The sequence below is a fragment of the Paramacrobiotus metropolitanus genome, unplaced genomic scaffold (assembly GCF_019649055.1).
Source record: "Paramacrobiotus metropolitanus isolate TYO unplaced genomic scaffold, Prichtersi_v1.0 Parri_scaffold0000156, whole genome shotgun sequence".
Lineage (NCBI taxonomy): Eukaryota > Metazoa > Tardigrada > Eutardigrada > Parachela > Macrobiotidae > Paramacrobiotus > Paramacrobiotus metropolitanus.
This window is the reverse complement of record NW_026570376.1, coordinates 165,892-182,238: the sequence shown is the minus strand read 5'-3', so window position 1 is coordinate 182,238 and position 16,347 is coordinate 165,892. Positions and strand designations below refer to the sequence as shown.

Sequence of the window (16,347 nt, the reverse complement as noted above, 5' to 3'; positions counted from 1 at the left end):
AGCCTGCAGTGCAGGCCGTGCACTGCACAGGCAGCCGCACTGCCGCAGTAGACGTGTACGTACGTACGTCGGTCGGTACAGACGCGCTGATGATCCATAAACGGGTCGGTGTTGAAATCTCGAATCCGGCCGATGCATAGTGCATTCACTGCATTGGCAGTTTCCAGTAGTAAAGGATGCAACTCAGCGGCATCGCCCTTATCGGTCCACTTTTCACCGCAACTCAACAAAAATTTATAAGCTACACAATTTAATAATGCAATTATTTAAGAGAATTTTTGTTTATTTATTTGTCATCAGCACCGTTTTCGAAACAAAATGATTGAGAAACATCGGTAAAATTAGTTTGGCCGCTCTTTTCAGATGGTTGATTCTCAAGGCGCACGCAGCAGTTCCAGTAAAACTGGAAATCCATTTTCCCATTCCATTTCCCTTTCAACCGGAAGACTGCAAGATAAATAAATAAGATAATATTAATTTTTGTATGGCGAAATAAGTTGATCAACCCGAACACCCAATAAAAAAATTTATAAAATGTTTTGCGTTTTTAAATTCATGTGAGTCTTGCAATCTTGCAGCAATTCGACTGATATTCCAGTGGTACCAGAACCGATTGGAACTGGAACTGCGCATTCGACTGCGTAATGGCAGCCTGTCAGTGCTAACTAGGCCGCTGTTCGCTGATCGACAACGCGCGTTCGTGACGTTTTTGCCATCACTTCGATTTGCAAATCGATGTGGTGAGCGTGTGTTTCTCGATTTATTTGTTCGCTTTTGTCAAAAACGATTTCCGCGTGATTGCTGGCCATTTTTACGATTGCCAGCAGCCTCCCTTATTTGTCCGGGGAAAATTTACACCGACTGACCGAGGTACGTAGTGTTAGATGCGTAGGAACCAGCGAGAAACCCTCGCGCGACTAGTGCAAAATACGGCCACTGACGTCATTTTATCGCTCTGCTTATCATACTTATGCGATAGATGGTCTAAGTCTAAAACTTGTGAACAATTTTTAGTTAAATATCTATTTTACAAAAAACCTGTACGGTGTCGTGCGGTAAACGCACACGATTGTAAAAAGCTGCAATATGGCGTTGATGCGGTTCCCTGGTGCCTGGTGGGGTTTCTGCACTAACACAATTTGACCTGATTTCCTTTCTCTCCTGATTGTGGGCTACATAGTTGTCACAGTACACCAGTACTTGATGTGGCTCCAGCACAACGCAGGCGAACTTTGGCCGCGTGTCACATCATTTTTTTATTGTAGGTTTTCCGATTAGAAATTTTTTTAATTTGTAGGAATTCGAAACTGAAAAAAGTGAAAATTCTTTTAAAAATAACTATAATTAAATAATAATAAATTATAAATACGAGTAGAATGATGTAATAGTTTGAGTTCTGTGGTTCTTGACTTTTCTGAAGAGTTTTAAAATATGGCAACCATTTAAAAAACACGGTGCACAATTAAGTACAGCAATTTTCTTGCATAAGCTTTAGGGAAAAAGTTATAATTTGTAAAAAAATGTACTTTGTAAAAAAATCTAAAGTAAATAATTTGTAAAAAAATCTAAAGTAAATAATTTGTAAAAAAATTTGTAAAATTAAGTAAATGGTGATAAAATGTACATTGTACAGTATACTGTCGTCAAATTGTTAAGGTGTGAAAGAATGGGAATTTTCTTGTATTCGGTTAGCAGTAAAATTTGAATAGTTTAAAAAAATACGAAAATGGCGATGTAGTGCAGCGCAACGTAGCTCGATGTTAATCAGCGCAGAAAATTAAGAAACTGGAAGAAGAGAGAATCAGAGATGGAGAGAGCCAGCTGCAAGCAGGGTTTTCTTCCGTTGTTGAGATGTTCGCCTGCGGTGCTGAAAAATTTGACAAGTTTGTTACTTGTATCCTCTGAGAAAAAAGCATGTTCTATAATTTGAGTTTTTTATATTTTAAAATTTAAAAATATGTATAATGGTTGCAGCTTGAATCCATTCCGTATGACGGACACCGAGGAGTTCTCGACGAATCTGGCCTCGCAGTCCATCGCCTTCCACACCAAGCCAGACCCCATCATCAGCAACGGGATGCCGGGTGTCACCGCCAGCAACCCCCCGACCCCCACGGAGGCCCCGGCGGCGGCGGTGGCGGTCGTCGACGCTCCCGTCGTCGTCGTCGCCCTGCCGACCACCCCGGAGCCGCCCGTCACCCTGGACACGGTGTATCTGTTCCTGGAGGAGGCCGCCAACAAGAACCAGACCCTGGCCCCGTGGAAACTGCACATTGATCAGGCGCGCCATATCGTGGTCTTCTACCAGCTGGACATGCACGGACGGGATCTGCCGCGCTTCTCCAAAGCGCTGCGTCTGGAGCAGGAGAGTGCCGTCAGTCGCTGGGTGAAGGCCACCATCTTCCTGGGCGAGCGCCGGATGACGGATGATTTTGTGAAGATTATTCTCGGCCGCGTGCTGCTGCAGGAAATCGGGGATGTGGAGCGGCTGCTGCAGCATGTGGAGCGCTTTCCCATGGATGCGTCGTTCGAGGGGTCGCCGCTGCTGAATTTGGGCGTGGATCAGGGCGTCAATACCATGCCGATGATGTAAGTGTTTAACTTTATTTTTTAGCTTTTGTAAAATATTTACAAAAATAAATTCATTTAACGAATTTACTTTGCTTTGTTCGAAAAATATTTGCAAAAATAGCGAAGCATCTTAGAGTAAATTTCTGAAGTGCTAATTTTGCCGTTTATCGATTTGGTGCAATGTTTGCACAGTGAAAGAAAACAATTGGGATCAATTTATTAACTACAAATTTTATTATTCATTTTTGTTGCAGTTGCTTTTGTAAATATTTTTTGCAGCTGGCCACTATCGGGACGTTTTAGTTTTGCTGCATAGAACTAATAACAAGCGGTGTTGGTTATTGAGTGACTTTCGTAGTGCACTGGCTAGTTTCCATTGGACCGTCTACATCAGTGTTCAAAGTATTACTGTCTTCTACTTTTGGTGGAATATAATCGTTTGAATGGCTTTATGATTAACGAATTGAACAATACGAGTACAGTTTCACTTTCTAAATTGTTTTTTTTAAAATTTACTGATCAGGGAGTGTTTGAAAAGTTTTGTGGTTAATAATTGTACTTATATACGGAATTCTTTTGGAGTGAAATGACAGCATGTGGGGAAGAGAATTACTTGATAAAATTTTCCGGCTGCTGTAGGTTCCACAACGGCAGTATGACCGTGTACGAGCGCAGTGAGCCGGCGTCCCTGACGGCGCTGCCGCCGGCCACCCTGACCCCGCCGGCCGTGCGCGGACGTCGCGGCCGCAAGAAGGGCTTCAGTCCGCGTCGGGCGCAGACCATCTCCACCCTTCCGGATCCCCCTGCTGCTTCCACCATCATATCCACCGCCCTCACCGCGGCGGGGTCGTCTTCCAACCGGGTGACCCGCTCGGCGCACCGCGGCCTGTCCACCGTCGCCAAGACGATGGCGCCGGCGCCGGTGGCCCCCGTGTTCGAGGTGTCCATTCTCAAGGATCCCAAGCGCTTCTACTGCACCCAGTGCGATAAATCCTACACGGCGCTGCATAACCTGCGCGCTCACACCGACAAGACCCATCCCCTGACGACGGGGGTGACGCTGAGTGGCGGAGGCGGCGCGGTGGTGAAACGCGGACGTGGACGCGGGCGTGGAGGCCGCCGGGGACGGGGAGGGCGGCGGGGACGCGGACGCAAGCGCCCGGTGCCGGCGGCGGTGACGGCGATCGCCCCGCAGGTGGTGGTGCCGGTGCTGAACGGCATGGAGGAGAGCGCCACGGAGAGTGAGCCGCGCGGATCGCAGACGGAAGAGGTGAGCGTTTAACCCTGGCATTTCGCTGCTTTTGCTTTAATATTAAATATTTCTCTTTTGGAATACATCTCACTATGTGCGCAGTTTATTCAATTTGTTAAACAGAAGTGTGCAGTTGTAATGAAAATCTCACGGTTGTGGTTGGCTTTGGATTTTTCGAATCTTTACTACTGACTCCCGCATTTTCTTGGTGTTCCTGTGGTGGCGTTTTTCTGTTGTAACTTTTCTGTCTAAATTTTTAATCGATCTGCAAACCAAATATCCAAAAATGTGGCTTTTTTCCTTTTGTAATTCGTTTGCTGGTTTCCATTTCTACGATGTGTATTGTGGGAATGTTTATTAAAATTTAAAACTGCTGCTTATCTTGCTTGTTCTCCTTCCGTCCTTCGAATTCGAAATAGTTTAGTTATACGAATGGCGACGTAGGAAACAGCGCCAAGCGAAAACATATCGAAGAGAATTTTTTGGCAGTTTAATAATATATCAGGAAACTTATTAAGCCAACAAATCGTAGCCGTGCAAAGGTGCAGGAATATTCAAAACAACTGCCGATCCTTTGATACTCGTTGGGAACAATATCGAAAATTGTTAAAATTGGGAGAATGTTTTGACGAATTTTACATTGATTTAGTTTATGCTTATTTGGCATCAGAATATCAGCAGACGGTTCAATTACGCGTCAAGCAGCAAGTTCGATCCGTTTGGTGTAGTAAATTGTCGGTTAAATCGGCGTTGCGTTGAAATTTTGAGTGGATATTGATTTTATAATAAGTCGGTAGATACAACATGAATTTATTGTGTTAGTTTAGTGTTTATTAATTTGTTTATTGTTTTAATAATTTATTTATTGTTTTTTTTTATTCGTTTTACATAAATTGTTGTAATAATGCAGATGACGCAGGCGGCCGTGGAGGCCCTGGACGGCGCCGGCGGCGCGCCCGGCTCCAGCAGCGGAAAAGGCGGCCGTCATGCCTGCCAGTACTGCGACAAATCCTACACCCAGCGTCACAATCTCACCACTCACCAGAAGAAATGCCACCCGGTGGAGTACGCCTTCCCGGACAGCTACGCCGCCCAGCAGGCCGCGCACCACCACACCCGCGGCCAATCGGGCTCCAGCGGGACAGGAGGGGGAAGTAGCGCGGCCGGGGACGGGAACCCCAAGTACGGCTGCCAGCACTGCGGCCGGCAGTTTGACCGGGCGCAGACGCTCAAATTCCATCTGATCCGCGCTCACCCGCAGGAGGAGGCCAAACGCAACGGCGTCGACGAGGATGTGGACATGGAAGAGGGCCCGGGGACGGAGGAGGACCGCTCGCAGGTGTACGAGTTCGCCGACGCCAACGGCTGAAACAGGGGACGTTGGGGCCGGGGGAATCTCAGTCTCTTCCTTTTTGTCGGCTGATGCGGATGTGTTTGGGTCTCAGTTGTTCGTTAATCGTTGCATTATTTACAAACATATTATTTACCAGTAAAATACATTATGATTATTTGAAATTGCTAGGTCGAATATTTGTTTTTCTTTTTGTTAAGATTGTTTCGCGGCGCGGATTGGTGTTTTGGCACAGGGAATGCAGATTTGTAGGTTTGATGTTTTTTTTTGTTCTTGAGGATGAGGTTGAACGTTGTGTACTTGGTGGAATTCGGTTTGATTAGCGGCTGTATTGTACTGGACTCGGGTTCGTTGCATGGGTAGAGGCGCAATGATTTTGGAGATTTTGTTGTTAAGCATAGCAGGGAATTTTACTTTGGATGAAATTCGTAATAAAGATTTTGTTGTACGTCTCAGCGGTATTGGGCAGTGTTAATGCCCAGGTGCTTATGGCGGGCACCCGCCTTAATCGAGAAGGCGATGCGCACATTTATCAGGCTGCATAACATAACATAGCTATGAATATCTTATATCAGGCTATATCGCTGTAAACATTCAGTATGTACAATACCTACTCGTACTTCGAATCTTCTTCGATATGTACCCACTTCGACTATAATTATGTAAATACGGTATGCTTACCGACATCTCCGAACAGGCAAGGCTGCGAGGTGTGAGCACGAAAGAAAATGGGGCATGGTTGGGAGCGCTGCCGGTTGCCTCCCTTGGCAACCTTCTTACGGACTCCGTGGTAAGAATCGCCGTTGGTTTGCGTCTGGGGGCACCGGTAATTACCCCACACCGCTGTGTATGCGGTGAATGGGCGGATACTCGAGGCTACCATGGCCTAAGCTGCAAGAAAAGCCGAGGACGAATCCCCACACATAAATGCCTGAACGCCATTGTGAAGCGTAGCCTCGCATCTGCTGGTTTCGAAAGCGAACTGGAACCGCAAGGTATCTTTCCAACAGAAAGTAAGCGACCAGACGGAGTTACCTTGACACCATGGGATAGAGGACGAATGCTGGCATGGGATGCTACTTGCGTCAACACAATGGCCATATCGCATATTATTGCGACATCCGCACGAGCGGGAGCAGCAGCAGCACAGGCCGAACAGGGCAAGATCGAGAAATATCGCGATATCGGCCAAGAGTACTGGTTCCGTCCTCTGGCTTTGAAACGCTCGGGCCGCCCGGGCCGGAAGCTGCCCGCACGATAACGGAATTTGGACAGCTCATACAACAAGAAACTGGCGAAAAACGTGCCACGGAATACCTTCGCCAACGGATCAGCATTGAAATTCAACGAGGAAATGCGGCATCGATCATGGGGACAGCGCCATTGGGAGCAAATTTAAATCAAATTCTCTCTGTAATTAGGCCGCCCCTCTCGATTGATGCTTAATAAGAGTGATTGCCTTCTAAGTTACTGTAAATGCTTTGGTGAGGAAAAAAAGAGTTCACTCTACTGCTTACCGTTTTTACATTTTATGTCAGTACTCGTGTAATAATTTTCATTGTCTCCTTACCGACCTTACGCTTAGGAGTTACATGCATTCTGGCAAAAATTCATCAAACTGATGTCGGTGGCATCTTTTTCCATGCAGATAATAACAGAAAATATATATACCAAGAAAAAAAATAATTAGTTACAGGCGTGCACAGAAAGTACAGTACTCGTACACTTATACACTGATACAGGCACAAATAATAGCGTAATCATCCAAGTTTCAGTGTTTCACTTAATCGCAAAACCGGTGTATGTATCCTTTTGGCGCTTGCTGACCAGTTAAAGAAATCCCACGAAAAATCTAGAGTACTCAGTAAAGCAGATGTGGCTCTCCAAAACCATGATCGCAGGATGATTCTAAAGGTCAAAAGATCGCAGCTGCGCTTGGTCAACCGTAAACCGCAAAATTAATGTGACAACGCTGCACAGAAAATCGAGAAAAATTAAATTCTTTCCCCAAGGTTGTTAAAAGTGGCTTTCTGGACGAACCATACATTGCGGGTACGGTCGGGTTGCACCCAGCACTGCACGACTAACGGTTGATCGCGGAGTGAAATACACTCGTAGGCGCGCATGGTCATCTGGCAGGGTCCTTGATGCGGATGGTCGACATCCCGGCACCCCCACGAAATATTCTTGAACGTCACACCCAGCGGATTTAAAAGGTCAGTGGTTTTGGAGTCATACGCTTCCATCAAGAACTCCCGCAGCCCGGGTGGTTTTTTGGAGACAACGACAAACTTATCGTCCAGTTTCCAGATAAATTTAGGCGGGTGTCTACCGCATATGCAATTAAATGTGGTTTTGCATGTGAAAGCAATTGTCGAAAACGTGAAGATTTCGGTGGCGCGTGTTCGAACTGTTGTCATCTCACCGGCAAACACTTGCTTAGCTGAGTGGAATTTCCCCACCAGCTCCCAATGCTTAATCACGCGTAATTCGTCGCTACCATTAATATACTGCAGGCACTGGACGTCGCCGTTGGCATAAAAGGTCATGTTATGGATAAAGAAATGGCTGGCATTTTGGTGTATAGTGCGGGTGTAGAAATACGCCTCGGACGTCGTCGGCGGAGTGGTGTTGGCGGCGATCGTCAGAGGTTGTGTCGCCATACCAGTTGCAGGGGATCAGGAATTCCCGTTGTCAGTGGCGTACAGGAAAACGACGCGGTGGTCCCGATGGGCACGCGCACGACCTCGTGTTCTACTTTTGGTAGAAACTGGTCTAGCATCGGTAACCACATCCGGCCATCATGGGTTTCATGTTCGGCTTGTCGCAGGGATTGTTCCACTAAAAAGTAAGTTGATACGTTTAGTTGGTACAGTGCTATTAAATACTTTGAGATATACAAGCTTACAGGGCGTTAATCTCGGATAGCATCCGTCGCACCATGCTCCTTCCAATATCACCTTCATTGATATGAACAGCCACGTGCCACAACTACCTGGGAGCGCTTGGATATGCGAGAACATTCTAGAGCATGGCGTGCAAAGTGAATTATTATGCAGGTACGGGGTTTTTAGCGAGAATCAGTTCCCACCATCGACGGCTGTGTGAGTGACGCTTCGATCGTCACCTTGTTCGACATCAGCCGCTCAGCCAACCATCCCCTTACTTTGCTTGCGATTGTGCAATCATGGAGTGTATGACTGCGCATAAACCCGTTGAGTCGTCAGGTCGTCTTATTAGCGCTGCTAAATTCATCTCATTTCATTGCTTCCCTGCAGATACCGTAATATTTTAAAACGTACTCGTGCGAAGAAAATTTTTTTCAGTAACTGTTCTCAAAATATGTACATCCTCGTATTCCGACAAGCGTTCAAAGCAAGCTGAATTAAGCGACGCGGCCAACGCGGAGGCGAAGCCGCAGCTGTTTCTTGTATAGAATATTATAATATTGATGTTTTTTAACCGAAAACCAGGTCTAATCAATCTGAATACATAACAAGTAGTACGTACATTATTAACGATAAGCTGAACAGCAATATGGGTTTTAAATTGTGAGGAGCCGGTACGAAGCCATACATCTGTAAATGCGGCTCCTGCAGTAAGTGTTTGAGGAGTGGTCCTAGCAAATCAAACAGTAAGTACGATAAACGTTTAACTGTATAAATAGTAATGTAGGTTCTTGTTTTGTACTTGTAACGTAATATTGTACAAAATGCCGACATGGAAACTGCCGTAATGCCGACATGGAAACCCGGGAGTTTGATCTGCGATTTTGTGCTTCGTGTGGAGCGAAAACAAGTAGAATTAACTATGATTTTACTTTCACTTTAGTTCACCTAATAAGTATTCTTAAATATTGTATCCGAGCAAAATTTTTCTAAATTCCCAGGTCGCTTTGAAAGTGGGCTGGATCGTTTGCGGCATCGTGCCGGCACAGTTCTGGCCGAACGAATTTTAAAAACGAAAATCATGTTATCCAGTTCCGGACCGAGGCCGATCTATTGGTAGTGTCTGTTTAAAAAAATGTTCTGGTTACTGAGAACTCAGAACTATGGGGTGCCGCATGTAGTATAGATCTTGTACTTAATATGCACGAAACTCTTGCGTTCGCACTCACTCAAACACGCTTTAGCATTGTTTTTTAAAAGAAATTGTAGAGCCAGATGATTTTTGTACAAGGGCGTGAAAACCGTTTTCGGTAAGGTGGTTATTGAAAAAATTAACAGATTGATCAAACTGATGCAACCAATGCGACCAAACTGGTAACCCGTAAATCATAAAATCAATGTGACATCGCTCAACTACTCGCATAAACTGAAAAATTAAACTTTTTCCCGAGATTATTAAAAGTGGCTTTCTGGACGAACCATTCATTCCGGGTACGGTCGGGTTGCACCCAGCACTGGACGAGCAACGGTTTATCGCGAAGTGACAGAGACTCGTAGGCGTGCATAGTCATCCGGCATCGTATTTGCTCGGGATCAGCGGCCAGTCGGCATTCGTACGAAGTATTGTATACCAACACACCCAGCGGATTTAAAAGGTCAGTGGTCTTCGAGTCAAACGCTTCGAACAAGAACTCTTTCATTCCGGGTGGTTCATTGGGCACGATGGCGAATTTCTCTTCCACTTTCCATATAAAATCGGGGGTGCGTGTACCGCAAATACAGTTAAACGTTGTCGTGCATGTAAAGGCAATTTCAGAAGCTTGGAAGATTCGGGTGGAGCGTGTTCGAATCGTCGTCATCTCGCCGGCAAATACTTGTTTAGACGAGTGGAATTTCCCCATCAGCTCCCAGTGTTTAATTACTTGTAGTCCGTCGCTACTATTGATGTACTGCAGGCAATCCACGTCGCCGCGGGCATCAAAGGTCATGTTATGGATGAAAAAATAACTGGTATTTTGGTGTACCGTGTGGGTGTAGAAGTACTCTGCGGACGTCGACGGTGGAGTGGTGTTGGCGGCGATCGTCAGGTAGTTATGTCGCCATACCAGTTGGACGGGATCAGGAATTCCCGTTGTCAGAGGCGTACAATAAAACGACGCGGTGGTCCCGATGGGCACGCGCACGACCTCATGTTCCACGGCGGGTAAAAACCCGTCCAGCATCGGCAGTAATATCCGACCATCCTGGGCTTCCTGTTCAGCTTGACGTAGGGATTGTTCCACTAAAAAGTATGATGATCCTTCTAGTAGGAGAAATGCTTATACTAATGCTATAATTAAGCTTACATGGCGTAAGTCGCGGATGACATCCTTCGCACAAAGCTGATTCTCTCATTATCATCACTGACATTAACAGACACATACAACTACTGCGCAGCTCCTGGATTTGTGGGAGCATTCTAGAAAGGTGTACACAGTGAATGATTCCTGAGATACGGGGTTGCAGTGAGAATCAGTTCCCACCATTGACGGCTGTGTGAGCAACGCTTCGATCGTCAGCTTGTTCAGCATCAGCCGCTTCCTTACTTCGCTGACGACTGCGCAGTCATGGAATGTATGACTACGCATAATTCCTCGCGGCCATATTGTATGAACTGCTTTATACAAATATTATAATATTATTGTTAAGGAAAGAATTCTATTATGAAGTAAGTAAATGGGTGACACTTTTGGTTGACGGTAGCAGCAGTTTTCGCTGGTTGGAATGCGGTCCATCATCGGTGCAATGAACAATCTCATTAATTTAAAAACGGTATCCAAGTTTTTCACCACGGGCTGAAGTGTTTTTACTTTTAAGTTCTTTTGAGATTAAATACTGGGTGGATTAACACTAACCTTCGGAACCCGAACCTGGCAACGTAAGAAATTTATACTGTACTAACGTTTGCCGTCTAACAACGATGCGACGCCTACCGTAACCAATTTTAAGAAGCCGGCTATGCGGTGTGTAAAGTGTAAAGTCCACCCGGCGCTACATTATCCCGATGCGCTTCTCACTGAATGATACAAGTATTAGAGTAATCCTCCACGTACAGCTCTTGTCGCATAGCTGTTGCGTCGAATCTGTTTTCGCTGCCTTTAAACGGCGTCCACAAGAGTAAAACTTAGTGGTGGGTACTGCTTAGTCACAGTCCTTAGGGCACAGCGCACCGGCAAGAGAGACGCCGGCATCGCCGTTTCAATCTGCGCTACAAAGTGTTTGGAAGTGCGCGAACGCGTCTCATTGACGTACATGCTATGTGCTATGTACTATAGAAGCTCTCATTGCTTCATTCGCAACTTAAAAAGCTACCAGCGAATTATTTCTCAAAAAAACATACAGCCACTGAAATACGTAAATATACTCATAAACATACAGAAAGAGCCGCGGAAGAAAACAATAAAAATAACTTTTTCTTACCTTAGTCTGACGTGGTCTTCATCACGGTCTCCCGGGCCTTCTTCAGGACAAAGTTGCGCCCAAACTCCCGGCTGAAGATGAACTTTTGAATGCGCTCCACCAAGGGGCGCATTAAGCGCTTGCCTACCTGTCAAAGGGCCAAACGACTGACTGCTCGTCACGATAGCCCGCCGCGTATCTCTGCTCCACCTGTGCTTACATTTCGGATCGCCTAAAAATTTATTTTCCATCAAATGATAGGAGACCCTCAAGAACATCCGAGGCGCAGCCGACGATGACTCCTTGTGTGCGTAATATTAGTGCATGATAGTGATTATACGTACGTACACTGTACTGACTGTGTTATGGATAAAGTTCAAACGATACTGCTCATAACGAGTCGTAAGCTATTTACACCAAAGCTGGATTGAGCTTAAACTGACGAAAACTGCTCGAACCGTTAAACAGAAGTGCCGCATTTACTGGCTTCATAATCGAATCCATTCCTCAATATAACATATGACCATGATAATCATATGAGTTACTATATACGAACGAAGCCTTACAATATGGCTGCTAGGGATTATGCCCAGTCATACATTCCACGTAAATGAGTAAGAACAGCGTTGGTGCAGCAGGACCCATGCAGTCGAACAAGTGACGAAACGTTCACTCGCACACGGGCGTCGATCGTGGGAATTCTTTCTGAAAATCTGTATCTCCGGAATAATTTCACTTTGTACATGTTCCCAGAATGCTCCCGCAAATTCCGGCATTGGCGAGTAGTTGCGGCCTGTGGCTGTTAATATCAGTGAAGATGATATTAGAAGGAGCATGGTGCGGAGGATGTTATCCGCGGTTGACGCCCTGTAAGCTTAAAATTAAGTGCATAGTATCATGGGAATGTATGAGTGTGTTGTGCACAGTCCCTTCTCATGTTAATTGGGACAAATTCTTTATGTGATTGTGTTTACTGAGCATGGTGTTCGCTGATGTACATATTATAAATAAATTACCGTATCAAGATGATTATCATCAGTACTACAGTATGACTATGACTCTCTATGTTAACTATTGCTCTCTATGTTATTACTCTCTATATTACTCTCTATGTGTGACTATTACTCTCTCCTTTCTACAGCTGCATCTGTAGAAGGAATATCACCTTATTTTTTTAGTGGAACAGTCCCTTCGCCAAGCTGAACAGGAAGCCCGGGATGGACGAATGTTATTACCGATGCTGGACCGGTTTTTACCCGCAGTAGAGCACGAGGTCGTGCGCGTGCCCATCGGAACCACCGCGGCGTTTTCCTGTACGCCAATGGCGACGGGAATGCCTGATTCCCTGCAACTGGTGTGGCGACATAACCTCCTGACGATCCCCGCCAACACCACTCCGCCGACGACGTCCGAGGCGTATTTTTACACCCTCGCTACACACCAAAATGCCAGCCATTTCTTTATCCATAACATGACCTTTTATGCCAACGGCGACGTCCAGTGCCTGCAGTATATTAATGGTAGCGACGGATTACGCGTGATTAAACACTGGGAGCTGGTGGGGAAATTCCACTCGGCTAAGCAAGTGTTTGCCGGTGAGATGACAACAGTTCGAACACGCGCCACCGAAATCTTCACGTCTTCGACAATTGCTTTCACATGCAAGACCACATTTAATTGCATATGCGGTAGACACCCGCCTAAATTTATCTGGAAACTGGATGATAAATTTGTCGTGGTCTCCAAAGAACCACCCGGGCTGCAAGAGTTCTTGATGGAAGCGTTTGACTCCAAAACCATTGACCTTTTGAATCCGCTGGGTGTGACGTTCAAGAATATTTCATGGGGGTGCCGGGATGTCGACCATCCGCATCAAGGACCCTGCCAGATGACCATGCGCGCCCACGAGTGTATGTCACTCCGCGATGAACCGTTAGTCGTCCAGTGCTGGGTGCAGCCCGACCGTACCCGCAATGAATGGTTCGTCCAGAAGGCCACTTTTAATAACCTAGGCGAAAAAATTTAGTTTAGCGATGTCATATCGATTATATAAATTTTACGGTTTATGACCAAGCCGCAGCTGTGACCTTTAACAGTCATTCTACGATCATGGTTTTGGTGAGCCAGAGCCGCTTTAGTGTTTGTCTACTGAGTAGACTTTTTTAGGCTTCTTTGACTTGTCAGCAAGCATTATTAATAAACACTGCGATTGGATGAAACTTGAGTATTGCATTAATTAACTGCATGCTTACTTTTGCATTGACATGTAGCTGTACGCCGTACGTATTGTACTTACGTTCTGTGCTCGTCTGTAAGTAATTAACTAGTGGTGGTTGTTAACCACATCAATGCACCGAGCGCGAGCGCTAGTCCGCTGGGAATATGCAGCTATAAATCGTAACACTTGCGTTTAAATACTTATTTAAAATCGTGAGGTGTTTTTGTTTCGATTTTTATTCACGTATTGCCGTCATATAATGATTAACTCCATCATAGACTATGTACAAGATTTCTGAGACTGAACATTAGTCTTATCAAAATCCCACACAGTATATGGATGAACAAAGGTAATACTGCACTTCAGGGCTTTAGACGCGGCTACCAATTGCTCAGCACCAGCCCAAGTGTTAGCTTGCAGCATTCCGTTCAAAAGAATTAACAGTCCTTCTCTGGTTAAATCCGGACATCGGTCTTTTAAGAAGGGGAAGTTTTCAGGACGAGCCATGAAATCAAAAATATTTGTTCGAACTTCGAGGTGACGATCTTCAGTTCCATATAGTGCAAACGACAAAGCACGGTAAAAGCAGTTCCCATCACCCGCAACATTGACGAGTGTCAAGCTTCTATCGGCCAGCGTTTTATTTAAAAACGCGTTCCAGACAGCCAGTCTATTCCTCCCTTCTTCTTCTTCTTCATGGTCAGATTCTTCTTGTGGATAATTTATTTCTATCTCTGCCGGTTCGATGTCGCATACTGATTGCCCTATAAATTGTAACTTGTAAAACAACCCTTTACTTCCATAAACAAGTTGTTACATACCACTGGAAAACGTTGATTTTGCAAGAGCTTCTAATCTGGCTTCTTCCTTCAGCCGGTCAGCAATTACTCTAGACCCAGAAAACTGAATTCTCTTATAATCAAACGTCTTTCCATAAGCTAAATCTTGTAAGCGACGAGTGCGGGAAGAACCCGTAAAACTATGACCGGGAGCAAACTCCTTTTTCCCCAGATCTACCACAGTCTTCTCCATTGTACGGCCCTGGCTGGAATGAATAGTCACAGCATCCGCTTGAACCAGTGGAATGGCAGTCCGACTGCATCGATGTTGCTTGTTTGTCTTGAATTCGGGGCAATCAACATTGGCCCAAGATTTCGTCGTTGGCTCTATCGGAACGCAGTTTACTGAAGCAGAAAAGCACGGCCCGTTATATTTGTCGAAACGCTAATTATTTTTTAACATTTTGGCATACTTATGTTCGTTTTGTTTTGTTCGTTCGTGAAAAAAAAGTGTTTTTTGACGTCAGCTTGATGAATTTTTGACAAGAGTTTTGCAATAATAAATAGGTCATATACTACGAAAACGACCAAAAAAAGGTGTTTGGGCTTGCGAATAAGCGGAAGTTTCCGTGGATGTACATGAATTCGATCAGTGTTATGTACCGGGTTAACTTAGAAAGTATTAGCTTGTTAAAGACTTTAAAAGGATTGTAATGAGAGGTCAGCCGATGATTATGGTCAAATTAGGTTTTGTTATTTTGATCCTAGTATATCGTTTTCAGTTAAAACACATTAAATTATTGGTTTTTCGCTCTAATTAATGCAACCACACCTGCAATTTTTTTGAAGGTCTACCGGCACCGGTTCCGGCATGTCTGTCAGCGGGCGCAGAAGTTTTTTGTTAAAACAGAATGTGGGTGACACGGTGTTTAACCGTGATGAATCGAATAACGTTTTTAGGTTTATCGATTTCCTTCTTGTTTTTCTGATCCAGAGGTTACAGGGTTGTTGTAATGTGGATCTTCTTCCTTGATCTGTATATACTGTATAATGCAATACTTGTACCTAATTCATAACTAGGTCATAGCTTTTTCATAGCTAGGTCACTTTGAGTACTCGTATGATTCGTATCCACAATCAGATCAGATAGATCAATATTCCCACGTACTCGACCCACCAAACCAGAAAAGACCGACCAAAACCAATATTATAGTCTGAAAGCCCGTAGTTAAAAACCCGGCCAGATAATATTCATTTCTTTCGAAACAGCTTCGGCTTCAAACAGCGAAGACGAGTTAAAAACAGAAAATAGCCCGACGTCCAAAATACAATTTTTCTGAATATTATTAGTAGCATTGTAATAAGGTGCACCTGATGATGTTGCCACCTAACTAGAAGACCGGCTTATCGCCGACGGGTCTGCGACAAGTACACGGTGCCCTCGGACAGCAGCATAAGCCAGATCCTGAGAAACAAAATCGGTTAATACTCTATGAATTTAGATCCATGAACAGAAATATTTACTAACAAAAACAATTGTTTCTGAAAATTTTCGTTTTATTCCGAAATAGGGATGCGGGTGTTCGGTCTATTAATAACAGCTCTTCAGCTTCGCCTCCGCGTTTCTTGTGGTCCGCACTCTATGGCCGGTTTATTCAAAAATGATTTTGGTTAGTTTATGGACTAACATTTCAGATTTCGGCGAAGCACAGTAAGTGAAATCCAACAGTGCAAAAACGCAATTTCTTGGCGCTCATGCGCATTTTCATTTACTTTGCAGGTGAACAATGCTAAATTTTGAATGCGGAAATTAACCGAAATCTAACTAACAGTTACTGTCAACTACGCAC

The 16,347-nt window shown here is 44.8% G+C and overlaps 4 protein-coding genes across 10 annotated transcripts; 2 read left to right on the top strand and 2 right to left on the bottom strand.

Annotated features, from left to right (window-relative positions):
- The first annotated feature begins 681 nt into the window (after positions 1–681).
- On the top strand, positions 682–5,622 carry LOC129599836 (uncharacterized). Its single transcript, XM_055498164.1, has 4 exons — positions 682–870; positions 1,975–2,589; positions 3,211–3,841; positions 4,734–5,622. The coding sequence occupies exons 2-4, from the start codon at positions 1,991–1,993 to the stop codon at positions 5,190–5,192; spliced, it is 1,689 nt and encodes a 562-aa protein (XP_055354139.1). The 5' UTR covers positions 682–870; positions 1,975–1,990; the 3' UTR covers positions 5,193–5,622.
- Positions 5,623–6,984: 1,362 nt separating this feature from the next.
- LOC129599843 (uncharacterized) lies at positions 6,985–8,389 on the bottom strand. Of its 2 annotated transcripts, XM_055498180.1 has the most exons (3): positions 8,266–8,350; positions 8,083–8,198; positions 6,985–8,015 (listed from the first exon to the last, which is right to left on the bottom strand). In XM_055498180.1, exon 3 carries the CDS (start codon positions 7,835–7,837, stop codon positions 7,169–7,171), a length of 669 nt encoding a protein of 222 aa, XP_055354155.1. In that variant the 5' UTR covers positions 7,838–8,015; positions 8,083–8,198; positions 8,266–8,350; the 3' UTR covers positions 6,985–7,168. The 2 variants fall into 2 exon arrangements, with proteins under 2 accessions (XP_055354155.1, XP_055354154.1); XM_055498179.1 differs by having other exon boundaries at positions 8,083–8,389.
- Positions 8,390–9,316: 927 nt separating this feature from the next.
- Positions 9,317–12,386, bottom strand: LOC129599840 (uncharacterized). 6 transcript variants are annotated; one of them, XM_055498173.1, is made up of 4 exons: positions 11,721–12,386; positions 11,522–11,648; positions 10,408–10,520; positions 9,317–10,343 (listed from the first exon to the last, which is right to left on the bottom strand). In XM_055498173.1, exons 1-4 carry the CDS (start codon positions 11,776–11,778, stop codon positions 9,472–9,474), a joined length of 1,170 nt encoding a protein of 389 aa, XP_055354148.1. In that variant the 5' UTR covers positions 11,779–12,386; the 3' UTR covers positions 9,317–9,471. The 6 variants fall into 6 exon arrangements, with proteins under 6 accessions (XP_055354148.1, XP_055354149.1, XP_055354147.1 ...); XM_055498174.1 differs by having other exon boundaries at positions 11,522–11,732; positions 12,067–12,386; XM_055498172.1 differs by having other exon boundaries at positions 11,522–12,386.
- On the top strand, positions 11,972–13,702 carry LOC129599842 (uncharacterized). Its single transcript, XM_055498178.1, has 2 exons — positions 11,972–12,369; positions 12,679–13,702. Exons 1-2 carry the CDS (start codon positions 12,255–12,257, stop codon positions 13,524–13,526), a joined length of 963 nt encoding a protein of 320 aa, XP_055354153.1. The 5' UTR covers positions 11,972–12,254; the 3' UTR covers positions 13,527–13,702.
- The last annotated feature ends 2,645 nt before the right edge of the window (positions 13,703–16,347 follow it).